General features: G+C 39.0%; 1 protein-coding gene across 2 annotated transcripts in view; it reads right to left on the bottom strand.

The window, feature by feature from the left end:
* Positions 1-4,821: 4,821 nt before the first annotated feature.
* EDIL3 (EGF like repeats and discoidin domains 3) overlaps positions 4,822-27,162 on the bottom strand; it is a 270,438-nt gene continuing 248,097 nt past the window's right edge. For both annotated transcript variants that reach the window (XM_063319979.1, XM_063319978.1), the window contains 2 exons: positions 19,552-19,707; positions 4,822-8,778 (listed from right to left, as the gene is read on the bottom strand). In XM_063319979.1, coding sequence (XP_063176049.1) covers positions 8,629-8,778; positions 19,552-19,707 — 306 coding nt within the window. In that variant the 3' untranslated portion in view covers positions 4,822-8,628. The remainder of the gene's footprint in view (positions 8,779-19,551; positions 19,708-27,162) is intronic.

Genomic DNA, 27,162 nt, shown 5'->3' with positions numbered 1-27,162 from the left:
TATACAGACCTGGACGTAGAGAACTCACTATAGACAATGCCACTAGTGCTGCTTCTCACTTCTATTTAGACAGAAAAAGTTGTACTGGGTGTGTTTACTGACCAGTCAGCCTCACCTCTGTGCCTGGTAAGACCATAGAACAAATCTGCCTGGAAGACATGTCAAAGCATGTGGAAGAAAGGGAGATGATTAGAGACAGCCAACACGGCCACCAAGGGCAAATTATGCCTAACTAATCTAGTGGCCTTCTATGATGGAATGACTGCATCAGTGGACAAAGAAGAGCCCACCTAGACTTCTGTAAGGCCTTTGATGCAGTCCCTTATGACATTCTTGCCACTAAAGAAGAAGTGGGTTTGATAAATGGACTGTTAGGTGGAGAAGAAATTGGCTGGATGGCCTCATCCAAAGAGTTACAGTCAATGGCTCAGTGTCCTAGTAACCAGTAACCGGTGGTGCCTATCAAAGGCCCATACTAGGATCATTTTAAAATCTTCATCAATGACATAAACAGTGGGATTCAAGTACACCCTCAGCAAATTTGCAGATGACACTAAGCTGAGTGATGCAGTCAGTATAAGGGATGCCATCCAGAGGAATTTGGACAGGCTGGACGAGTGGGCCCGTGCAAACCTCATCAACTTCAATAAGGCCAAGTGCAAGGTCCTGTGCCTGGGTCGGGGCAATCCCCAATATCAATACAGACTGGGGGATGAATGGATTGAGAGCAGCCCTGCAGAGGGGGGCTTGGGGATACTGGTGGATGAAAAATTGCACATGAGCCTGCAACGTATACTTACAGCCCAGAAAGCCAACTGTTTCATAGGCTGCATAAAAAGAAGCGTGGCCAGCAGGTCGATGGAGGAGATTCTTGCCGTCTGCTCCACTCTTGTGAGACCCCATGTGGAGTACTGCATCCAGCTCTGGGGTCCCCAGTACAAGAAAGGCGTGGACCTGTTAGAGTGGATCCTCCTCTGCAGGAGTGCTACAAGAATGGCCAGAGGGCTGGAGCACCTCTCATATGAATAAAGGCTGAGGGAGTTGGGGCTGTTCAGCCCGAAGAAGAAATGGCTCCAGGGAGACCTTATTGCAGCCTTTCAATATATACAGGGGGCTTATAAGAAAGAGGGAGAGAGATATTTTACCAGGGCCTGTAGTGACTGGACAAGGGACAATGGTTTTAAACTGAAAGAGGGTAGATTTAGATTTGACATAAGGAGGAAACTTTTTATGAGTGTGGTGAGACACTGGAACAGGTTGCCCAGAAAAGTTGTGGATGGTCCATCACTGGAAGTGTTCAAGGCCAGGTTGGACAGAGCTTTGAACAACCTGATCTAGTTGAAAGGTATCTCTGTCCCATGGGCTGGCTCAATGATGTTTGAAAGTCTCTTCCAACCCAAACCATCTGATTCTATCATTCTGTGTCAATATAACAGGAAATGACTCCCCAAATTATACAACACGCACAAATCCTGCAAACAGAAACAGGAGCTCTAACAGGTATGGTTTCCATACAAAAAAAATCCTAATTTCTCCAGTCTGTTCCTTGAGAAATGGAAGAAAATAGTGAGCTACGGGGTAATATACTCAAACCGTCACTGATTTTACCCACATCAAAAGGTTTACTAGAAATGGAATTAACGCTTAGTCTCACTAATGAGTCTCCTGATGCACCCTGGATTTATTTGGGCAGTTCTATAAATATTAGACAGCAAGAACATGGAAAGCTTAATCACCCTTCTGCTTCCCCTTTTCTCTCTCTATTCCCATGTTACAAATGGCATACATGACAATTGCCTGTGATGGTTTTTGTCAGAGTTAGGTTAATGGTTGGGCTAGATGATCTGAAAGCTCCCTTCCAACCTAGGCAATTCTATGATTCTATATGTATGTATAAATATATAAAAAAATGTACACACCATATTCACATAAGCAATGCATGCTTTAATTGCTTATTCAAAAATTCTCCATCAGTGCCTCTTCTAGTGAAGCTGTGAACCTGTTACAGTAAGACAAGTCACATGTAATAAAGGAATTTCTCCAAGTCAAAAATAGTAAAAGCAACACTGTTCAAGAGGAAAATAGGACAGATGTAAAAAGTGAGGAAAGAAGTATCAGACAAAATATTTTTCTATACAATTTAGTGTGCATAATTATAGATCCCAGATATGATTTATGTTTTGCCTTTGAAGTTGTAGTGGGTTGACTCCAAACATCAGCTAAATCCCACACAGCTGCTGGCTCAGTCTTTTCCACCAGCGGGACAGGGTAGAGAATAAGAAGACCAAAAGTGACAAAGCTCATGGGTTGAAATAAAACAAGTTTAATGAGCGAAGAGGGGGTAACTCGTCCCTAAAGCCACCAAGTGATGCAAAGGCAATCAGTCACCACTTCCCACAAACAGATTGATGCCCAGTGAGTCTCCAAGCAATGGCTACCTTCCCCTAAAGCCCCTTCCCAGAAGTGAAAAAAGGTAAATCCATCACAGCCAGAACCTACTACAGAAGTCCATAGTGTATTGGTCCATAGATTGTAAATCATATTGTCTGACATTTTCATGAGAACATGCTGTATCACTTTTTAAGGGACCTTTGATCCTGCTCCAATGGATCGCATAGATAGTTTATGCCCAACAGTCTGTGTACTTAATTGTATTTATTGTGGTCAAGGCAATACAATACATTTCTCTACAGCTCCTACTGACCTCTTGCAGCATCCCAGAAAAACAATATATTTCAAGATGTTAATTTAGTCTGCTTTTGATTTTCCAGTCTGATGCAAATGTTTAGTGACCTTTCTTACCATCTTTTGAGGGCTGATTTCCTTCATCTAGTCATGTGGCCATCAGAAATCTGCCTACTGACCTATCATCTGATGTGCAACCTCAGATAACCCCCATGCATTAGCCTATAAACCAGTGAGAAAGCAGCATCAGAAACATTATTGTGATGATCAGACTGTGCTCTGACTGTTCTCTCCATTTGCCGTTCCCCACCTGTGTTTCACTAGGTTATTCGTGCTTCCCATACGTTCCCATACATGTGGAGACTACCTCTAAATTGATATATACTATATCAAAACACAACTGCTATTGTTACTAACATATACTGGTAAAATATATTTTGCTGCACGCTTAGCAGGCTAAATTGTTTCCATGTTCTTTTGTTCAGAGGCATTTAAATATATATATTTACACTCGCTAAATGCTGATATCGATATATATCATTGAAAGATAATTAGCGACAATTGCAGTTATACAGCTACTTAACAAAGACTGATACAAGTCTGCCTTTGATGTTTTATATTCTTAATCTAAAGCTATCTTTTGCATCCCAAAGTGTATTTCTTTACAAGGAAAATTACGCAAATTTAAAAAAAAAAAAAAGAAAATAAAAAGGTTGTATCGGTAAAATTATCTTCTATTTCGTCCTATTTTATTTTATAAGGCTAAGTGGTCACAGGTGACTTACTGATCACTAAGTGAACAGATTAACCTCCTGTTATTTGAATCTAAGGTACAAAGTAAGAGTCATTGTATTTACCACAGAAGTGTCAGAGACTACGTATTTCATAATGATGTAGAGTGTCGATATGCATGTTAATCCCTTGAGCTCATTAGAAACAGGTATGGGAGGATGGACATTGATAAATAGTTGCTATTCTGAAGAGAATTAGTCATTATTTTCTCTCATTGTCTTCATTAGAGTTCCTAGGGACCTACATTATGAAGAATGAGAGGAAAAATCGCTTTTCATTTCTTCAGGGACAGGCCCCGTGTTTCATGAAAGAGTTGCAATTTATAATTAAAAGTCAGAAAGATTCAAGAGGTATATTTTCAGAAATTTATGATTGAAGCCATCATTCACCAAAGGTAATCCTCTTTTTGTGTGCACCATTATATTCTCATTTTTATGACTGGTAGGGGTATGTAATCAGAAAAGATTGCAACATCAGTTCTGTGACTTTTCTGTTGAAAGATGATTTGCTCTTAGTGTTCAGACTGCACGTTTGGCAGACAAGGTACCTGTCAATCAGTGCACACTGGTGGATGTTTTTTATCTCTTAAAAACAATTTTTGGTGAAAGGACACAAGCTGAAATGGGTATGAAACAAAAGCATTTATATCTGTGGTCTTATTCTGGATCAGTAAGGAGTAAACCACTGAAGCTCCATCTCTTGTAAGGACACAAAACTTTTAACGTTTTTCAAAAATCTCATTGTTTCAAATGGGGAGAAAACAGCTTTTCCATGCGCTACTTTAACCTCTAGGCTTCTTCAGAAATTGAAGTGATAGAGTTGACTAAACTAAGAAATTTTGGGGAGCAAGCTGTACAGCAAATAAAGTATAGAAGGGAGGCGAGGGCATAAGCAGGCACTGGTCCTGCTTTGGCATCTCTGCTGGAAGCCTCATAGCGGGTCTGTGCTGCAGCCCGTGTTTATCTTTTCGGAAATTAATTTGCCTATGCAGGAGTGGAGAAGAGAGGATAAGCATTGATAAATATCCCAAGAAATTTGACTTAAAGGAAATGAAATTGTCAGTTTACATTTCTGGTGCTCATTCAGAGAGCAGTAAGATAGAAAAATATTTTTAGACTCGTTCAAACCTTTGCTTTTTTATCTGAAAGAACAAAGGGAACACATTGAAGGGAGTGCAGCACCACGGTTGATTTTGCCAGAAACAAACTTACCTACCACAAAGACCCCGCGAATGAATCCAGGAAAATGCCGCATCATATCTGTGCTCCGCATTTGCTGCCAGTGAGGCTGAGATAAGTAGTATCTCCTTCAAGGTATTGTAATGTAAGTGCTTCAGAAGTGACCTCATTTTTCAAAAGTTTTATTGTTAAGTTTGAAGACTAGACAAGGTCATACTGCTTTTACATCATTCTACATGATTTAAGTATATACAAAACTATTTGAATATTACACAGCTTGAAAGGTTGCAAAGGTCATTGTGTCCGAGATACTTCTGTACTTACTGACACATCAGAAGCCAGCACTGAATATTATAGTTCATATTTGTTGTATAGCAAAGATACACTCATTTAGTATCCTTAGTCTTCAAAACTGACACTAATTTGTATGCAGCCATTCCAAAAGAGAAAGTCAACCTCAAAACCAGAGCCAGTTAACGTGATAAGCCCTTAACAGAACACAGATAAAACGGAGGCTCGTGCCGGTGCTTTATTTCCCAGGCTGTAAACGTAGCACATTACAGAGCTACAGAAAAGTGAAGTCTGCCTACAAATACTTAACTGCTTCTGGGTGAAATTTAATTAGGAGAACATTTTCAGTCTTGTTTGATGCCATTGTTACAATTAATACAGAAGTCAAGGATCATTTCAGAGTGTTTCTCCATCCCCTCTTAAAGGGACATATCCCATCCTGCACTTATTTCTGGTTTTGGGACGCCAGTTGCTGTCACTGGGAGAGTACAGTCGTGGTGATTTATAAGTTGTCCCTTATGTCAATGGTGTTCACCAAGACAAGAAAATAAAATCAAAGGGAAAAAAGTTTGATTCTAGACTGTAATCTGATTCTAATCCGTTCTGTTAAATCTGAAGTATTACAGAGGAATGGAGAGTTATTTCAGACTTATACTGCTGACACTGGGAGAAGAATTTGGAACTATGGCTGCACAATGGCATTTAAAGAAAGCTTCTTGGTAGCTAAGGAATAATTCTGTTAGAAAAAGCCCTAGTATGTTGGTTGAAATTGTAAGGGCATCGCATATGTGATTTTTTTATAAATTATCACAGAGTGTTATCGCAATGTATGGAGCTCTCTTTGCATGTTGTGAAGACTGCTGGCAGATGAAAGCTGACACAGGACGTAAGGATGAAAATACTCAGCTCTAAATCAGTACTAAAAAAAATAACTATGTTAGGTATCATGACAACACTATTTTAACATGCAGATGAATAGATAACAATTACAATTACTAAACCATGAAAGATTAATTCAGAATCAAAACGGAAGTTGCAAAAGGTGAATAACATGAAAAAAAAATCACTTAAGAACACAACAAATATTTCAAAAGACTATTAAAGCAAGTTGGTAAACTAGGGAGCCTAATTTTCGGAAATGGCCTTCCATTTTTGGGGTATAGTCAACTAGTGAAATAACTACATGCTATTCTTCATATCTGTAATTAAATTCAGGGTCAATTGATCTCCCATAATAGGAAAATGGGTTTGGACCTCTTTAAATATTGTGTGTGCCCTAAAGATATAAATATGATGTCTTTTCTTTTTTTCTTTTATTTATTTATTTATTTGTTTGTTTTTGTTTTGTAAAGCCTAAAGTGCAAAATATGGGCAGCAGGTAATTTAGGAATACACTTGTCCTCCATTATTCAGATTTCTTTTTTTCTCTTCAGAAGTACCATCATGATTGACTTTCTCTTTAAAATTGCTCACTATGCTTGAAGACCACTCCATATATACATCATTAAGGAATGCTGTTAACACAGTTACAGACAAGACAGTAACAGTCTAGTGGCTTTTGTTATGCAGCACGAAGTAAAAAAAAAAAGAACAAACTTAGCAGTGTTGCACAGGACCTCAACATTTCTTACACATACTTTTACCTTTACAAGACTCTTCTTTAGAAGTCTTTAAATGTCTAAGCCTTATAAAATAAATACTTGTATAAATACAGTTTAAGGATTAAGTCATTTTATAGAGGCAGGGTGTTCTGTTTGTTAAAATGTGACAGTTTAAGTGACACTATCAGAAAACCGCCACCAATATATCCCCAATTCATGTATGTAAAATTCCTGTCCGCTATTCTACTAGAGTCTTTCACAGTTCAATGGATAATATATTTTCTCTGTGGTGGAGAATGTGTGATTAAATGCAGGTTTTTGAAATCCAAACCATTTTGTTTCCAAAGTAAACTCTGCCCTTTGCAGACTGTGGGCCAGCTAGCTGTTTGCCTGGGAAGCAGTGCCCAGTTTCATACTTCAGCGTTTTGGTGAGAATGTGACAGTGACAAAAAATAAGTCCAGTGGCATTTGCTAAAACATGCAGCTATATATATCTATCTATCTCTCTCCATGTCAGCATGTTATGAAATTAAAAGGGTGGCAGTAATCCCAAATGCTGTTATTTCAGGTAACAGATAAAACGTCCCCTCGCTCCTTGTCCGTTTTTTTTTTTTTTTAAACGTAGGTGCTACTCTAACGTCATCATGGAGCGCTTTATTCCAAGGAAACTCAGGGTGCTCTACAAAGTTTGGTGTTGTTATCTCCATCATCAGCGGAAACGGAGGCACAGGGGAGAATGTCCCCCCTACTGCTCCACCTTTCCTCCTAAAGCCTACTTTTTAAATTGGGGTCCTCGCTGGCTATCATGTTGTTAAAACAACGTAGTGTGTATGGATCATTTCTGTAGATGAGGCATGATAAAAATCAGCTTCCTTGTGGCTCAGTGGCATATGTCTGAAAGGACATAGTTGGGAATGGAGGGTGGCAAGGGCCCAGCTTTGATGAACTCCTACGACACCTCTTGCCCTCGTGCCTGGGGGAAAGGCTGTGAGTGCCACCAGAAGAACAGCATACCGAGCGGGTCTCCTGGTGGAAAGGGAGTTGTTCCTCCTGTGTGTCTCTTAGCACCTGAACCCTGCACCCCACATTTTACCTCCTCACAGAAATTGAGGAGGTTTCTGACGGCAGTAGTTGGGCAGGCAGCTCCATCCAGGGTTGTGCGCACACCCCCAGGCGAGTCACAAAACGGGCTCGGGATTTCTGATGCGCTCTTTGCCTTTACCTATGCGGGAACTTAAGATGAGATACCACAAGTAGCCTGGCGTCTCATCTCAGCCTCCTTGCAGAAGCGCATCTCAAGCAGAATTAATAAACTTTGGCAAATTCATTAACTTCTTAATATACTGATAGCAGATTTTGTTCCATATGCAAACAGGTCACCTCTTTCAAGGAAAATAACATTAGTGGTGATACTAAACAGAAAAGATGGAGGCTGCGTCTATAGCATGCAAAATAGAGAGGGAAAACAGAGTTGGTTAGGAAAAGCCTTTGGGTGCATGGACTCTGCTGTTTGGATGAAAAGTGATGAAAGGTAGCTTGTAATATCACAGGTACTGCGTTTTACAGTACCACAGAGTATCTTCCAAAATATATGTCATAAATACTGACAGTGTTTGATAGGCACAATTACTATAATGCAGTCATCCCCAAGTAAACTTATTGCTAAAAGCTGCAGTATCACTTTTTGCAAGTAAGATGACAGTATGATTTATGGAGAACTCGTCAGCCCAATGTTTCTAAAGCTGCAAATGAGCTTTGTCATGCTATTTCTCTTCCCTTGTAAAAAGGATGCTGCTGTTTTTTCCCTAACACGTTTCAACGAGTGTGAACAACTCAAAGGAAAACTAGAAAGATAATTCCACAGCAGAAGGGACAACACTAACAGATTTCAAGGACAAAATCGGATTGGATCATTTAAAGGGCAGGCTTAGACCTCCTTGCGAAAGACAGTTAGCGGCCTACCATAAAATGAGCACTTGTTCATGAAAAACCCACTCAGCATCCTACAGGCTTTGCACAGTTTCTTCTACGGGGGGACTTGTAGGTACACCGAGAGCTGTGATGCCCAACGAAGATCCACCTCAGTCCTCCGCTGTGCAGCCCAGCAGCTCCGACCGCAGGGTGATCCTGCCGTACCACGACCACGGGAGGATGCGGACGTGCCGGGCATAAATCGGAGGGTCGATGACGTTCTTACGGTGCGTGTCGTTGTCGAAATTCCCCTGGAACACCTGAGGGGCAAGTAACGAGAAGGTTTACACTTGCGTGGCTTAAGGAACAGCTGTGGTACGCTCCTGATGTCCCTGGGCCCCTCCCTGGTCTCCATCCTGAATTTTGATCGTCCAGGCACCCAGCTGACGCGGCAAAGAGAGCCTGCCTTTGCTAAGACCTGGGGATTTCATTGCATGCCAGGCACCTTGGAGCTGGGTATAGGCATGGCAGGCTCAGCCCCGGCGCAGATTTAGCCTTCAATTCAGAGCTTAATCTGCTGTTCTGCCAACACCCAGGGCCCCGCTCTGAAAGTTACATAAAAATCATTAACATTTAAAAAATTAAATGTCTTTTTACTTGGCATTTGTATCGTGTCAAATTAATCCCAGGAGATCCTGTTATTGTTTCCAACAAAATAACATTAATAATTAAAGTTAAGAAGCTTTTTTACTGTATCACTTATGAGTGCAGCTTGGATGCAACTATATACACCCTCAAAAAGTTAGTGATTATCCAGGATACTATCTACTTCTGTCAAACAAAAGTCAGCGTATGAATTAACGACATTGGATTGTGATCAAATTAAAAAATCCTAGCACAGTACAGTGCATGTTGTGATGTTATTTGCACTAGTGCGGGTTAACCAATACATAAGTGAGTTCTCAAACTTCTGCCTGTGTTAAAACAACGCTGGATTTTTCCCCTGGCAGCCACTATTTAAATTCAAAGGCCACAGCACCACTTTTTGGCAAAATGATCAAATTATCCTCTTGGGATATTTTCAGTTTTTATGGGAAATGTTCATTCTCTTCAAATGTCAGCCAATTCACTTTTTATTTGTAAAAACTGTATTTGATGGCTTTTCGACTTGAAAGGAATGAGTTTCGTTTGCATCATGCAGAGAAGGAATATAGACCTCCTGAAGAAGTGCCTGTATGACTGAATTAGTGCAAAATGACAAATTTCCTGGAAGTTCTTAAGGAAAATGTCAGAGGTTGAATTCAGAAGAGGCTGATCAACTATTTCAGCTCAAGCTGGTTCTTTCGTGACATGTTTACAAAGCAGCACTACATGAAAATCTTCACTTTTTGGTCTTTATGCTGCACCTTTTCTTTGAATTTCCAAAGCTTCTCTCAAGTGCTATCAATTTGGCATCTCAAACAAAGAGTGTATCCTCCACAAGCGGTGCTCTTTCACAAGTGATAAATTTTCCTTCTCATCTGGCATCTCACGAACACAGAGATGGGAGCATTAAAGCACCTAGGAGTTAAGATGGATGGATAAAATCACAGAGAGACTGACCACAGAAACAACAGTGTTGTGAATCGAAGGGAAAAAAACATATTTACCACATGAAAATTTGTTTGTTCTCCAAGTACAGTGTTGATTACGTGAGTCAGCTGGAGCTTGGGCTAACAAGGTTGCACCTGAATTTGAGTTTCATTTGTGGCAATATAGCATACAATAGAAGGCAGTAAGATTATTATTAAAGTTACAGAGTGGCACCCCCCAATATACAATATGCAGCTAGGAAAGCTTAAATTTTTTTCACTTGATTTCTTGCGCATGCATGCAAAGTATCTGTTGATTGATTGGGGTTTTTTTACCAATCCAGATGATAAGCAATTGCAGAAGTGCAGACAATTCTTGCTGCAGAGCTACTGGAAAAGACTTTTACTCTCTATTTTATTTTCCCTGTGTAAGATGTATTTCAGAGGTAACATTTAAATGAAGGCTTGGAACAAAAAACATTGTTGTTTACCAGAAGAACCCATCTACAGCCTCAGTATTTGTATCCACATACAGCTATGAAAAATAAATAAAAGTATGCGATGCAAACCAAGCAACAAATACAGCTGAACAAGGTAGGATTATGTCCTTTACTTAGAGAAAGAAAATGAGAATTAAATTTAATTTCTAACTGATAAGTGATTTCATTAGCACTTGAAGTAAGACTCATCTGTTTCAGAGGTTAATTTATGCAAATCTGAAATTCACCTTCCCACAAAATTCAAGATTCGGTTTCAAGAAATTAACTAAACGCGTTGGATCCGTAAAAAGATGTTAGGGAAATAAATTTATCAGAAAGTGAGGCAAGCTTTGTCAGCATCCTCAAATGTGGCCTGCATGAAATGTATATTCTAAGAGCAAATTTACCGCATGTTTTTGCTGTGGACCCATGGCAAATTTCTTACAGGGAAAATATATTCTTTGTCAGTCTTCATTTTACTTCAGCTTAAGTTCACTAACGGAGGGACGACAAAGGACAAAATCTGTACATCTGGCTTATCAGTAGAAAAAAGCTATTTCTGTAGCCAAATGCCTCTTTTCTTTAATTACCTGCTGCTTTACGCCGAAACAGTCAATATTAAATGAACAACCTAAGCAATTAGAAGATCTTGAGTAGCCAGTAGCCTCATACCATAAATGTTCACTCCTTACATTTCTTTCTGAGAAGTTTGTTTCAGTATACAACACCTCTGAGGACAGTAACTGTTTATTAGCATTCAAGAAGCTGATGTTGAAGTTAAAACACATAGCTCTATGTAATTTTTCAGATGAAAAAAATGCCCAACGATAATAAAACCCAAGCTGGTTGGTGGTCAAGGAATAAAGAGCAGAGTTATTAACGCGTCAGTGCATAAAGCCTCGGACATCTTCGTTTTGAGTTTTGGGTGGGTGCAGATCTGGTTCTGCCTTATCTTTAACAGCAAATACACAGAGTGAAGTGGCAAGATGGCCACGAGCACAGAAGAACATCCTTTAGCAAACTGTTGAATGGACTAAGTCTCTTCAGCCTGAAAGGAGATGTGATAGATGTCTATGAAATCATAAGCGGCGTGGAGAAAATCAATAGCGGGCAATATTGCAGTGTCCCCTTATCAGAGCCACGAGGGGACGAGGAATGATAGCAGGTTTGTCCTGAGTCACGTAAAGGTCACAGTTCCCCGTACAACACATAATTAAACCGTGGCACTGTTTCCGCAGCCTTTAGCTGCTGTTAAAGATCAGATAAATTGTTAGGGACAAAACCAGCAGGTGCTATTAAAAATACAGACAGGAGAAAGCCGGCAGCTGGGAAGGTACACTAGGGAAGAATAACGGCATTATTTTTTTTTTATTTCTGTAGTCATTGGCTACAGGGTGCTCCCTCCCTTGGACACGGCTCCAGCCTCACCCAGCCCAGCAGCTCCCACCTTCCGAGGTGCCCATGCGGGTAAAAGTCGACTGAAGCTCCCGCATTTTGACACTCCTGTTCTAGAACGTTAAAGATTTTGACGTGGATATATCTATTTATATCAGTCCGCATACTTGAAAGGTGTAACTTGCTAAAACATTTGCTCAGCAGCTTCAGCAAGTTTACACATACACACCCCACACACATGTGTGTAGCTCCTCTGTAGCTCAGTCTCTTACAGCTGCTATTAAAATAAAAAAGTAGAAAAATCATGCTGTTGAGCTTTTAAGTATGGTAGCTCACTCTGTGATCAGTTCATGCAAAAGAGAATGAAAACCTGGAACGTATGTACTGATATTCTCTGAAAAAAAGATTTCTGAAATATAAAAAAGTCTTGTATGTTATTGTTTCCAACAAGCAATTTGGGTGTCTTACCTTCAAACTAAGATTTTTCAATAGAACTAGGTGTTTTGTGGAATAAGCAGCAAATCTGAATAACGACAATATAAATTGATTCATATTTTAAAAATAAAACTATGGTACGTTTTATAATAGAATAACTGAGAAGAAATACCTGAAGAACTCGGGAAAAGTGGAATTTATTACAAGTGAAGTTTGCTTTGCTCCAAATGTAGAGCTGGAAGCCGGGTTTTAGGGCACATCCATTAACAGGCGGCTGCAGTGGGAAAGATTGTTTGTGGTGGTGTGTCAATGGACGGTCGAGAAGGATGAAAATTCTCTCCACAGAGAATCTTTCTGGATCTCACATCTTGCAGAAGGTTAAATTGCATGAAAGCTCTGCATCGGCCATAGCATTATTGGTTTCTGCTATTTATGGTAATGGCTGAGAGTTGGGACTTTAATATTCAGGCCTCAGATGGTGAAGTCACTGTGTTGTCTGCTGTACCTGAACCATATTTTTTATTCTGAGCAGAATATTTTAAACACGTTATTTAATGTAACAGTTAATTATGCTTACATTACAGGCAGATTATTTTAAAAGAATAGCTAGACCGAGCTTCTGTTTGAAGTTTACTTCAGTGCACAACATCTCAGTCTTTAGACAAAGGGGGCACTGCTCATTTAAAATCTAAAAAAAAAAGTGCATGGAAAGTAATATTTGACAGACATATTCCTTTATTTTGGAAACATTTTATTTCTTTACTACTATTCACTGAAGAAGACTTGCATAAGCAAGAGAGGGAATTCGCAGATTTGAACAGACCATTTACTTGCTTTAAAGTTTTTTGTTCATGGTGGAATAACTCCTTTCACCATGAAGTGAACAACACCAGGTAAAAGATGATGAAAGATCTCTTGATTTCTCACCAGAAGTAGAGCTGCTGTTTATAAGTATACTCCATCCTGTGGAAGATGCTTTCTGCTATAGGACACTGGGCAGGGTTTTTATTAGCATATATATGTAAACGCATACATATGTGTGTGTGCACGTGTATTTTTGGACTGAGTAAGAGGAGAAAAAAGATTCTTTCTTTGCAGCTGGTATACAGAAACCTCTGTGGGTGGGTGTAAAATTTGTATTTTACACCCAGGAGGAGCCATCCTCCTTTCTTCTTCTTCATCAAGCACTTTTCTCAGGACTGGCTGAAGAGACAAGAGTTGGCTGGCATGCAATGGATAGCTATGCAAAAGGGTCCAGTGCTAGGAGAAGGACAGTTTTTTCCCCCTTGGTGAATAAGAATATGTATTACGTGACCTTTATTATTTCTTCAAATTCAGAATAGGTGTCTTGCAAAACATGCTGTCACATTCTTGTTATTTTTTCCACTTCATCCATCTACTGATGCTACTAAAATGTGAATTTACTCCACTGTACATAGTTTGTAAGTGCTTTATGATAGAAGGTTCAAAGCCAAGTAAAAAGAGAAATATTTTGAAGACCAACCTCCCTCCAGAAATGCTTATAGCAATTCAAGGTAGAGAGTTATAATGAGCATTATAATTAATGTTAGTATGAGCCTGTCTTCTTCCTTCAGCTCTCAGTGCGGTATGAGGGAGAGTGATATGTGTGCTGGGGGCAGAACCTAGAAAAAGTATAGCTAGATCTTCATCTGATACAAATCATATTAACTCAGCTGGAAGTAATAGAAGTCACTCATAATTTAAACCAGTGCAGAAAAAAAAATACTGTTAGATTAAAATAATAATAATAATAATAATAATAATAATAATAATAATAATAATAATAATGGCAACAACAACAACAATAATAACAACAACAACAAATAATCATCATCACCTTTAACTGTCAAGTATGTAGATTATATGTAGGAACTGAATCTATCATTTTAAACCAGGTGTTGTAACAATTAAACACCACACAGAAAAAAACATTAGCAAATCTAGCAGAAAGATTTTTAACCTGATATGATCTACCTTTATATTTATAAGTAGGTTCCTGTCTTCCTTTGCTATGGAACAAAGGATGGAGTATACTTATAAACAGCAGCTCTACTTCTGGTGAGAAATCAAGAGATCTTTCACCATCTTTTACCTGGTGTTGTTCACTTCATGGTGAAAAGAGTTATTCCACCATGAACAAAAAACTTTAAAGCAAGTAAATGGTCTGTTCAAATCTGCGAATTCCCTCTCTTGCTTATGCAAGTCTTCTTCAGTGAATAGTAGTAAAGAAATAAAATGTTTCCAATTAACTAGACACGGAAAGCACGTAACTTATAACAAGTTCACCATTTTATGCACAAATCCAATGTATATTTGCATACTGGACATTGTCTACCTGCAGTTAATTGCACTGCTGATGGCTAATAATGACTGACAGTGCTGCAGACTGCTACAATCCTTTAGGCTACTTTCGAGTGTTCTCATCATATTTGAAAAAACAGACGCTAAAATGCCATTTGACATTGCAGCTGGCCTTGAGTTATCTACAGCAGGCTGTGCAATTTATAAATCACATGTGGAATGTGATTAAAAACCAAAAAAGTCAAATTTGGTTTGGATGTCCTTAGCTTTGGAGGCATAGTGAGCTACTGACCTCTAGTTGAGAAACACAAGATAGCTATTAGCTCTGGTTCTTTTTCCAGAATATATTTTTTTCCTACTTGCCAGCCTGCAATGTAATTTATTTTGCTTCTTGAAGACAACAGGATAAGCTTTCATATTTTCCAGGCAACTCATTCAAACTATTTAAAATGAATGAGAAAGGCTTCATTTTTTAAAGACATGATTTTTTTTTTACCCCAAGTACCTTTTTGTCTGCCTTCGTAGAAGTTCAGCACAGATGTGAACTCAAATGACCAGCTGTTAAAATCGCAGAAGCCAAACAGGAGCTGCAGGAGCCACTGTTCTTGGAACAGCTTTTCCATTTCAAATGGTGCAAAGAAGAAAACTGAACACCATATTCCCTTCTGTTTGAAACAACTAATTTGTTGAAGATTGATCAAAGATACAGACTGCACACAGGGCACTTGTGAATATAAGATACCAAATTTTTTTTCCTTTGTATAATAACTTCACAAGTGATGAAGAGGCAGAAGTTAACAGCTTCAGGAATTCACTGAGATCTGCTGGTACATTGGGATTCATCCTGTAAAGAGCTGAAGAGTGAGATGCTCAGCACCAGACAGGATTAAGCTCTTAGCTCTTACTTCAATGCTTTTTAAAGTCACAATATTAATCTGCAAATCATTATTACCAGCCCACCAATATTTCCATAATTTCTGTGTCTGCGACATTCTTTTTGTCTTTGCTTCTTCAGAATGTAACATGACATATTTTTTTAGGACTTTAAAAGTAGTTATTTTTCTTTTATGTCATCTTCCTTTCCCCGAAAGTTTTTGGAACAGTTTTTCTCCTAAATTGTTGGATGATTGTACAAGGCTCACAGGATGAGTACAGGATGAAGAAATAAGAAATCTATATATTTTATCCTTCATAGAAGAAATCAAGATATTCAGTTAATAAACAGAATGAAGGAGGGTAAATTATGAATAATTTATGCTTGCTGCTGTTGATAGTTACCAGTATCTATCTTTTTTCTCCTTTCTGTATCCCCAAGGCACAGAAGAAACATTTCATGAAGGTTTCATTTTGCTGTGAAAACATGGTTTCTTTTACAGTGTTCTTGCATTTTGGGTCAAATCTTGTATCTTAAGCTAAGGAAATTGCTGCGGATCATGGAATAGTAGAATGGCTTGAGTTGGAAAGCACCTTAAAGATCACATAGTTCCATCCCCCCTGCCAAGGCCAGGGACACCTCCCACTAGACCAGGTTGCTCAAAGCCCCGTCCAGCCCGGCCTGGAACACCTCCAGGGACAGGGCACACACAACTTCTCTGGGCAACCTGGGCCAGGGTCTCACCACCCTCAAAGGAAAGAATTTCTTCCTGATATCTAATCTAAATCTACCCTCTTCCAGTTTGAAGCCATCACCCCTCGTCCTATCACTCTATGCCCTTGTAAAAAGTCCCTCCCCAGCTTTCTTGTAGGCCCTCTTCAGATACTGGAAGAGGCTATAAGATCTCCCCAGAGCCTTCTCTTCTGCAGGCTGAACAACCCCAACTCTGTCAGCCTGTCTTCATAGGAGATCATGTGCAGAGATGTTGCAATCAGACAGGTCCAATGATGCTATTTCTCTTCTGCTCCCCGTGGATGAGGCACAGCATTGCTTCTTCTTTGGCTGTTTTTATTTTTCATTTACATTTTTGTTCCACTGTGCACAGGCCAGAGAGTGGCCAGTATTTATGGTGCTATACACATCCAGTGGGCAAATGCCATCAGAGCACACTGCATCGACACACACCGAGCTGGAGCGGTGATGAAGGGTTTGGTGTCGGACTGGGAGGTTTTACTGGGTGACGCTCCATGCCTCTGCCCAAATGCAATTTATGTAATGAAATGGATCATGGAAATAGATTTGCTTGTCAAAAGTGCAGATGTGGCCAAGCTTTTCCCATTTTGAAAAGTGGGATCAAAATTCAGAGTGGTCTTGACAAATTGGAGAAATGGGCAGAAGATCAATGGTCCAATTTAATAATGATAAGTAGCAAGCCAAACCTTAGGAAGTCATAACCAATGTCACAGGTACAATATGGAGAATGATGGAGCAGGCAGTAGCTCTGCACAAAAGATTGAAACACTACAAATAAGCTTAGGAAACCACACTTCAGGAAGAGCTCGTCCCACCAGAATGATCTGAGGTTGAGAAAAGATACCTTTTGAGGAAAGACTGAAAGAACAAGGATTACTTTTTCCCCAAGAAGAAACGGAGCAGAAGTATTAACATGTTTTAATCAAAACAAACTGTCTGAAAAGAGAAAGATAAAATCAGATTTTTATGTCCTCTGAGGACAGGGCGGATATACTACAGGGAGGAGGATAAGCAATCTTTCCACCTTTAAGGATATTTAATACTGGAATAGATTGCTTATATAGTAGTATTTTTATCACTGTCTGTTTCTACAAACATATTAAATAGTAAAATCTGATGGAGAAGGGTGCAGGATATGAGCATTGTACGAAGTGAAGGACAGGTGAATGAGTTAAGCCTTAGTTCTAACAATGAACGATTTGCTCCTACTCCCGGGGTGGCAGGAAGGGACCTGGGGGCTGTTGAATCCCATTTTCTGCTGAGAAGACCTCAGAGGGGATGGGAGGAGAGGAGCGTAGTCTCTGCATAGGTCAGGAGGTATATATTTAGGTGCTATCTCGAGGTACTTTCCTGTCCGACCTCCTATAAAGTTCTGTCAAGTTAAGCTAGCATTTCTGGAATGTCAGACTCACTCTGCCATCAGACTTTTGACTTTGAGTCGGGCTGTGGTCCCTGCTTGTATCAGGTGATCTTGCTTGCTTGTTTATTTCGTACAAATTTAAACTCAGAAGTTATAATTTCTAATTTCCAGCTGAGTGTATTTGATCTCACTCTGCTTTTAATTGCTTTTGATTCACTAAAGAATCATAATAAGATGCATCTATTTTATTCTTAGGGATGTTAATTAATATAGGATGTGAGATGTTTTAATAAGACAATGATTAAGAGTTTTCCATTGTTCCTAATGGACTATGCATATAACAACTAACAATCCAGATGATGATGAAAGCAAAAAGAATTTAATTGCTTTGGCAAATGTTATAAACAAGTGCAGACTGGAACAGTGCTATTAAGTGAGAGTGCATTTTCTTTTGGATTTGCTTGTAACCGTTACTGTGTTTCTCACCAGAGACTTGAATGCATGTTCATCCCCCTTTTCAGTAAAATGAATGCAACAGTTCACTAATGGAAGTTTGGCTTGGAGAAGACATTTCTTTCACAGTAGATATTTTGCTTCTGGTTTTAAATGCCAGGGATTTAAAATGGGATGTGTACAAAGTACTGAAGTGACTATCTGTCATTTATATTGAATGCATTTATGGTACATCTGCGAAAGGTGAGTTGTTTGTTTCCAATTTTTATCTGACAACCAATTATACTAGACACATCCATAATCATTGGTGTCAGGACCTTCTCAGTTGGATGGGTAAAATAACTGATTTTGTTTTCCCTACCTAAAATCCTTTAGAATTTGATGGGGAAAACTCTCAGTGCAGGATAAAACCATAGCAAACTGACATTTGGCTTTTAAGAGTGGCACTTTACAGTGTCATCTTTGGATAATTTTACAAAGGTAATGTGTATGCCGACACACACATACAGTTATGTACATATTTAATCCAGTAATCTAGGACACCTTCCCCTAATGGTTGTACATTTGGTCAATCATTTAAAATGAGTAAAATTTAAAAGATGCAGTTGTCTAATGTATTTTATACATTTTATTAACATATCTTTCATCTCAACTAGACATAATCCCACTAGGATATTTAATAAATAATTCACATTTTGTCAGTTTGCTCAACGTTTCTCTTAAGCAACGCGTATGTTGTAATCTCTTTTTTAACATATGAACAGGTATTTGCAGTATAAAAGTGTTATACAGTTTAAAGGAAAGGTATAATGAATAATATCCTAAATAACAAGCAAAAAGTTAAATGCTTCCAGGTAAATCAATCAGCAAACCTAAACTTTCTCTACACCTCCCATTAAACATTTGCAAAGGAAGTTGTGAAACTTTTATGTTTTTTGTTCATTTAATAGTGTAATAAAAAATAATCTTTTCCTTGGGTATTTGAAACCGTAGTGATTCATTTCTAGGAAAAAAAGAAAAAAAATCCAAAATGGCTAGGTAATGAGGTACACTGAAGATGTGCTTTACAGAAAATTACAGAAAATAGTGCATACTATGAAAATATGCACGGAGACACTGTTTTTGAAACAAATAAACTGCTATTTATATACTTTCTCCTTTAGAGTTAAAGGAAGAAATAATTCCAATAAATGGAGAACTGTAAAGTTTTATGTCCCGTATTTAATAACGTTAAATCAGGTGCATTGCCCTGGTAGGTATGATATTACTGCACTGTGAATGTCATTGTGTTATATGACTCCTTTTTATTCACCTTGACTTTCATCTGTGCGATCCTATGCATATGGAACCCCATAAAGCAGGTAGCATGCAATAACCTGCAGGCTTCCAGCACTGGAGTTACCACAGATGTAGTCCTCTGTAAATGAAACCGAAATATCAATTTACTTTACCTTATCCTTCTTTTGTTTTTCATCTTGGTATACGATCCAGTGCTCCCCATCGTTACTGTAAGCAAGCTTGTAGGACCCCACAAACTGGACGTGACCAAAATCTTTAGCTCCTTGGGTAATTATGCCAGTGATTTTTGTAGGGACAAGCAGGTCAACCTAAGAAAAACAAAACAGAAATAAAGCAAAACAGAGGAGGACGTAATTAGAACAGTTTCTGTTTGCGGTCTGACTGTACACCACGCCAAAGCGCAGTGGTGCAGCACGTCACACGTTGCTCGCCGGCACTTCTTGGATGCAGGCCGGGAAACCCAGGGTTGTGAAGAAGCTCCTTAGTGCATGGTGAGAGAGGACAACGTCCCACAGCTGGCTTTGCACTGCTTTGCAACCGTGCCCACTGCATGCTGGCACCGTAGACAGTAACGTTCCTTCTCTAAGTTTCAAGTCAATTTACTTTTGTTTTCTGCTCTTTACTTATGCCACCTAATGGCACAACAGGGCTAACCTCATATCATTCGCCATTGTGCCAGGTGCCATACAAGGTCCAAACAACACAGCAGTCTCTACTGCAAATGATTTGTAGCCAAAAAGTCCTCCCATGTGCTCCTAATAATCAGAATACAATATGCCAAACACTGATTCCCCAAGCGCCTTTCCATTTCCTTTGCAGTAACAGAATCTGTGCTTTACTAAGTCTTCTAAAACATTTGCTATCACGCTTCCTTTCCTGCTGAACTTTTCTTCTCTCTTTAAGCCTTTATTTCTTTTTCTACCTCTAAAGCTCTGACTTTTTCATTCCTTGATTTTTTTGAGTTCTTTATTTTATAATCTTAGCAGAAGACTTTTAAAAATGCAAGGCAGGAATCTTAAAGCCTAATAAAACCTGAGCTTTCAAGTGGCTTTCACATGGGTCAGCACATCTCTGATCAGTTCTTTTGAACCAGAACCCAGCACTGAATATAACAGATTCGGGCCAGATGCCTGGGATTAAAATGATCAAGGAACAGAATACAATAACAGAAGTAAATTGACCTAATAACGTATTTTTAGAGGAAGAATGGAGGAGTTGAATTCCCTATCAAAATTGACATTTTCTTGAAATGTACAGGTAAAACTGAGACTTCATTCTGTGTCCTCCAGCAATGCGGCAAGCCAGAAAAAAAAAGAGAAAAGGTAGATTTATTTCAAACAATAAATGGCTGCGAAGCAGTCGGTGTTTTTAATATTGTCCGTTAAATCAGGCAAGAGAGACTAATACTAAAAATATTACAATAAAATGAGTGCTGAACTCCAGGAGAAGATGAGTGATATGTTTTTACAGCAAAAAATTAAAAAGAGAAAATGAAGAAATAAAGAATCTGTGGCTGATCAAATGCTGAAAAACCAGTCTTGTGATTTTGGGAAGCTGAGGCTCCCTAAGCAAACTAGATTTTAACTGGAACGTGGGGCAAGACAGAAGAACAGATGTGATACAATGCATAAGAAATTTATCATGAGAAGAGAAAGTAAAATAAACAGGCAGAAGAAGTCAGATAGTCCAAGCCAATGCCTTTGAAAGACGGACACTACAGTTTGGACTCTACAGAGAAGAAAACCCAGAAAAGTGTAAGAGTGCATTTATAAGAAAAGAAGAGGCAACATGACTCTTTAGAGCAATCAGACAAGGAATACCAGAGCCCCCTGCCCCAACATTTCAAGACAGGTAGCAAATAATGCGTAGCAAATAATTTTAAGAAAAGGAATAACTTTAAAGCCTCAATACAGAAAAACTACGACAGTAAGTGGAAAATGTCGTTGTCTGCAGATGGACCAAGAGTTTTGGTTCTACCAGAATGAACTAGTTTACTCCCATCTGATAGCAGCAATGTTGCTCAGAGGAGGACCCCAAAACACGAGGGAAATATCCTTGGGAGGCGAAACTCTTTGTTTTCTCTTTGGTCAATGGAGAAAGAGAGGGACTCAATCAATGATCACTCAGAGCAGGAGTCCACTTTGGATGTGCTCATGGACTGCTTGAAGGGATTTCTGTCTTCTGTAAGGAGTGTAGGGGGGCTTGCTTCCATAGCCTAAGTGGGCCTTTGGGAAATGAACACTACTAATTAGTATAAGTCTTTCATGAATTATTGAACACCAGGTCTCCAGACCTTGCTTCCAAATATTTTGGAGTCTAAATGAATAGTCTGTTTTTCAAAAAGGCTGATCTGGTAATTCGTCCGCACTTCCAGGCAGCATTTGAACTAAACATTTCAGAGTCAACTTTAGATTCTCTTCAGAAATAATTTTAACATTAGCATTTTCAAGTGTAACCTCTTTTTAGCAGAGAATGCCTCTTATACTAAAAGGTAGTCTTTCCTGTTAGCTTGAAAAAATGCCTCCATAAAAAAGTTGTTTATTTTTAAAATGTTGAAAGCAATGTAAAAAGATTTCACAAATATTTAATATGGCCATGACACTCAGAGTATTTCTCATTGAAATTCAGATCAGGGAGAAAAAATTCTCATTAAGATTCAAGGGATTTCAAAGGTAAAATCACAATAAATCTTTATTATCACACAGATCCAGTGTTAATAAAAATGTCCTAGTAACAATTGTTTTGTGCTTATAGGACATATCCAGTGGCCTTGTACTCTTGTTCAGAAAAATGATGTGGGAAGCTGAAAGGTGATTTGGCATACGTTCAGTCTTTTTCTGAAAGACTTGCATAGCACTATGTGGAATATGTGTGTGCTTGTGTGTGTTATATTTTAGAAAATGAAAAACGAAAAGAAGTAATGAATAGACATACTCTGTTCTAGGTCTTGACAATAGGGATAATACATATTGCTAGAGATGGAGTAAAAGAATAAAAGGATATAGCACCAGCATCCCCATCTCATACTTTAGTGTCTTATTTACTTATTTATTCATAAGCTGATGAGAAGCCTTCAGGCAATAAAGATTGCTAATAACCTAGCATTAAGGAAATATAGCTTTCAGTCTGTTATTTATTACATTCTGCAAAGGGTTAAACCCCTTGCTTTTCACTCCTGCCACTGCAAGTACTTTAGAACAGAAAGGTGAGAAGAATTTACCCCAATTTCTAGGCAAAACATCTGCATTAAAATAGCTTAAATGTAAGTCATAACTTCCCATCAGGATGCAGAACACATTTATTCAGTTAGTGCAGATTGCAAGTAACAGGCAATCAAACAAATTACCAGGGAGAGAAGTTGAATTAACACACAACCACTATGTACTCCTCAAAGCTGAATGTGATTAACAGGATCAGAATGTGACTTTGGCTTTTTCAGCGCAGCAGAATTTAGAACGAGGTAGAGGCAATTAGTCTGCGACTGATAGGATCATTAGCTGGTTACAAGAAGAACCATGGTTTACAGTTTAATGTACATTTCTACAAGCAGCCGATCAAAAAGCCGTTTAACATCTTGTGTCTGAAAGAACTCTCCTGGGCTATAGCTACTCCCTTTATATGTATCTGTTTCCCACCTTTCTTCAGATGTTGAAGACGATTCAGTGTGATTTGGAGGAGAATTAATTTAGGAAAAGCATAAAGATAAATCCAACTGAATAGAAAACATTTTTAACAAACCACTGCACAGATGTACAGCATGAACTGTGTGTCAGTGTGCAGTTTAATGTCGAGCGACTAGTACTTGTACTGTAAGTTGGTCTCTTGATCATGAGAAATCTGTCACATGCATGCTCTGAGTAGCCCAAAGCTAATAAACATCAGCTCTCAGCATCTGACTATTCAGATGTGCCCAGTCTTCATATAGACACCTTTGTAGCTGAACTCCTTGAGAACTGCAACTTAGACATGCAGACAACTTCTGCCTGGCAACGTTCACTTCTCCCAAGAGCAGGAACATAAGGATGAGACACTTCTAGACATATGGGACAGCTGCCCATAAACCAGTTTGGATCTGCAAGCAGTACAACTACATTTCCATGCACTGTTCTTGAGCACAGCTATAAGTCTTCTGGACTCAAGATTGTCCTCATGGTGATGTCCTCACAGGCTCCTGGTTTGGGTCTCTGTTACATCAGGAAACTCAGTACGGGTAGATGTGCCATGAAATATCAACTAAAACTTTCTGAACATCCCCTCCCCACTCCCAACATATCTTTTCCCTCTTCTATATACTTGGTGGAAACAAATTGAGTTCCAGGCATTTGCTGGGACTATTAAGGAGGCAGGACGGCACATGAATGATAAGCCATGTGTGGACATGATTCAGGAGAGGAAGTGGGTAGCTTTCATGAGATCACGTGGACAATGAGTGACGACACAGCTCCAGTAGTCTCTCCAGGAACAGAAACACACACGGTGACTCTGGCTTACAAGAAGACAAGCCTCAAGAAAATACAAATTGTAGAAGTCTCCAGAACTTCAGACATTAACAGAGGAGATGTATGGCCCTACATGGCAACTGGCTCTGCATGGCCTTGCTTGATCCGGGGGGGTTGGACCAAGGTGACTCCCAGAGGTCCCTTCCAACCTCATCCACTCTGTGACCCTCTGATACCTAGCAGAACCCAGCCACACTGCCCAAAGCATTGGGAAACTAATAAGCACAGGTAGGCTGTCTTTATATTGACAAACAGCACGGCCCAATGGGTGCAGGTCCGTAAAGCAAGGCAGCTGATATGGAGAACAGGATGCCTACATGGTGCGTGCTGCAGGGTTTTTACTGGCAGCTAGTCTGGACCAACTTTTGAAGCACGTCTTTTGGCTTAATTTCATCTGAAAGGAATGCATTTAATGCTCCGTGAGGATACTCTACCATGTGAACTGAAGCATGAAAAGTGAAGACACTTTTTAAAAATAACACACTCCTTATCTACACTGGAATATTAAAGGAGAAGAAGAACTCTCAGAATCCAGGGGCATTGGGTTCTATTTCACAATGAAGATAATGGCAAGATGGCTTACTTGACTGTCAGATCTCTTCATCGCAGGACATATAATCTCGGCCTCAATTCAAAGATGCAAAGGAGAAAGATGGGGTGGAAGACTTCAGGAGTGCTGAGGGTTAAGGTTAGTTCAATAATACTTTGAAATAATTTTTTTAAATGTTCAGATATTGTATTTCTGCTCCCAGTATAGCTAATCCCATGCCCAGCTTTTTTTGTCATTTTAGAGATGCCATTTTTTCTGCCAGGTTCTCTTTTATTTACCTTTGTGGGTTTTGTGGGCTGTTTTCTTATCACTTGCTGCCAGACAATGCTGATAGATTTCTGGTTACTCCTACTCTATTTGGCAAATAAAAGAGTCCCTCGGACTAAAAGCACCGGGGATCAAAAAGAAAGAAACCTGGATCCGACGCAGGTGAGAATAAGAGGGAAGCACTGTCAAGACTTGGGCAATACTTACCCTTAAAAGACTTAAAAAAGGAGGCCTGAATTGTCTCCAGCTGCTACTTTGCCACGGTGCAGATCTACCTATCACATATGCTGTGATAGGTCTTGAAAGGAGGTCTCCGATATTTTGTGATGCTTAGGTAATATTAGAGACTCAAGGTAATGGTAGAGACTCATGGTTAGGCACCTGAATCCCGGCAAGATGGTCTAATGCGCTTAAGCTGTCCTGAGCAGATTATTTACTCTTCATTTAAGACGTTGTGACTCCCATGATTTTTCCAGGGTAAACCGTCACACTCACATAGTTGCCACCTGCACCCAAGCCTAAGAAAAGGAGGGACAGGCTTACAGTGTCTACAGCATACAGGCAGAACTGCAGCTCCCCTTTTCTTACTGCATCGGATGTAGGTGCTTAGCATTCTCCTCCATGCCCAAACACTGGAGATAAAAGGAAAATTGGTGATGGCACAGTACGTTTGCTGCAGATGTGAAACATCTTTATGTTTCTAACAACATTTCAGCAGCATTCCTTGTTTGTAAACTATGAAGCTTAGCATTTCAGGCTGTTTTCCAAAGGCTCATATTAAAAAAAACCAAAACTCATCTCAAACTATAATCCATCATGCCTAATTGCATCTAAAAATTTTGAAGGAAAACACACTCTTGGTAGAGAAATCTAATTTCCATCACAGCATCATAAAGAGCAGAGTGTTTTTAGTGTAGTCACTTAAATATACACTACTAGGGTAAATACTTATTAATAAAACCTGAAAAAATTACAGTAAGAAAAGAAGTTATGACACACAAGGAAATGCTCTAGAAGAAACCATAATAATTTGACAGGAAGAAGCATTTCAGAGTGTTTTTTTCAATAATCCACTACAAAGGATTTTCATTCTTTCTAAATAAAATAAAATATATTTACATTTAATTGTGTCTGTATTAGCTAGCATAAGTTTAAAATTAAACTTCTTCTCATGAACCCAGGTGGAGATGGATTGGATTGATGGATTGGATGGAGTTGGAGGTGGATAAGATTGGAGTGCCATTCTTTTTCTTCTTCAAAAATGTGGGGTTTGTTTTGCTTTCTTCTTTTTCAGTTCAAGCTTAGACCTTCAACAGGATTTTAACATTGTGCCCCTATATTTTTAATGTCTGCAGTCCTCTATGCAAAGATAATAAATACAACTCTTATTTTCTTATTTACTCTTATATGCCTCTTCTTAAAGAGCACGTTCCCTCCAAATTGCTTTATGGCTGCAACTGCATATAAGAAACAAGTTAGAAAGAATACCATGTACCGTCACCCGTCCCCAGTACAATTTAAAAGCGAGAAACCAGGGTGTGAGGCCTGTCGCTTGAAATCTCCATGGGCCATCAAAAACACATCTCAGGGCATTATTCTGAAATTTCTGAAGTGAAACACACACACATGATCACAGGTCACTTAATTTCCATGAGAAACTTCTTAAGGAGCAGCTGGTTATTAAATAATACAGGCTGTGCCCATCCTTCATTAATATGTGTATGTATTTATGTACTTAGTAATAACAGTTATATAGGTATTGTAGGGAAAAAAAAAAAGAAAAAGACTGCCTGAATTGCTATAGATTTTCTTCATCATTTTAGTAAAATTCAGATAAATCAGATTTATATGATCAACTGCATTGCCATTTTAAAAGCAGCATCTATTTTGTACAAACTTTTTATAACCACTGTAGTCTTTTTATAAACCCTGTGACAAATCTTACTTTATTGCTATCTCAAACCTAAAATGTAAAAAAAAAAAAAGAAACCATGAAAAAAACTACCCAGCAAATTTTAGCCTTAGGATCTCGATTTTCAAAAGGACCGAAAGGAGTTGCTACCCTTTTCCTATGGGAACTCAAGGCATTTGATGTTGTGGGGTCAGACCATCAGCACACTGGTAAATCCTGCCTGCAGCACACGCAAGATAATACTGTTTTCATACTGATCCTGCAAACTGGAATGACTTCTGTGAGTGTCAGTAACTCCCACAACTTGTCAGGAAGTATTCACGTCCCCACGGGAAATGACAGTACCCAGAATGTCCAGGTTTGAATGTAGTCCGAAGTGAAAGAAAATTTAGTATTTTAAAATGATAACATCAGTGATGATTAAATCTATAACCTTTTCTCCTAACATTGAATATTTTATATCTGTGTACAGGAGTATTTTTACCGTAAATGTGAATAGAGGATTTTTGTAGACATGACATGGTTGATTGCATTG

Source organism: Chroicocephalus ridibundus, chromosome Z, assembly GCF_963924245.1.
Source record: "Chroicocephalus ridibundus chromosome Z, bChrRid1.1, whole genome shotgun sequence".
Taxonomy (NCBI): domain Eukaryota; kingdom Metazoa; phylum Chordata; class Aves; order Charadriiformes; family Laridae; genus Chroicocephalus; species Chroicocephalus ridibundus.
The sequence above is the reverse complement of the archived record's forward strand: the minus strand, read 5'-3'. Positions and strand labels throughout refer to the sequence as shown.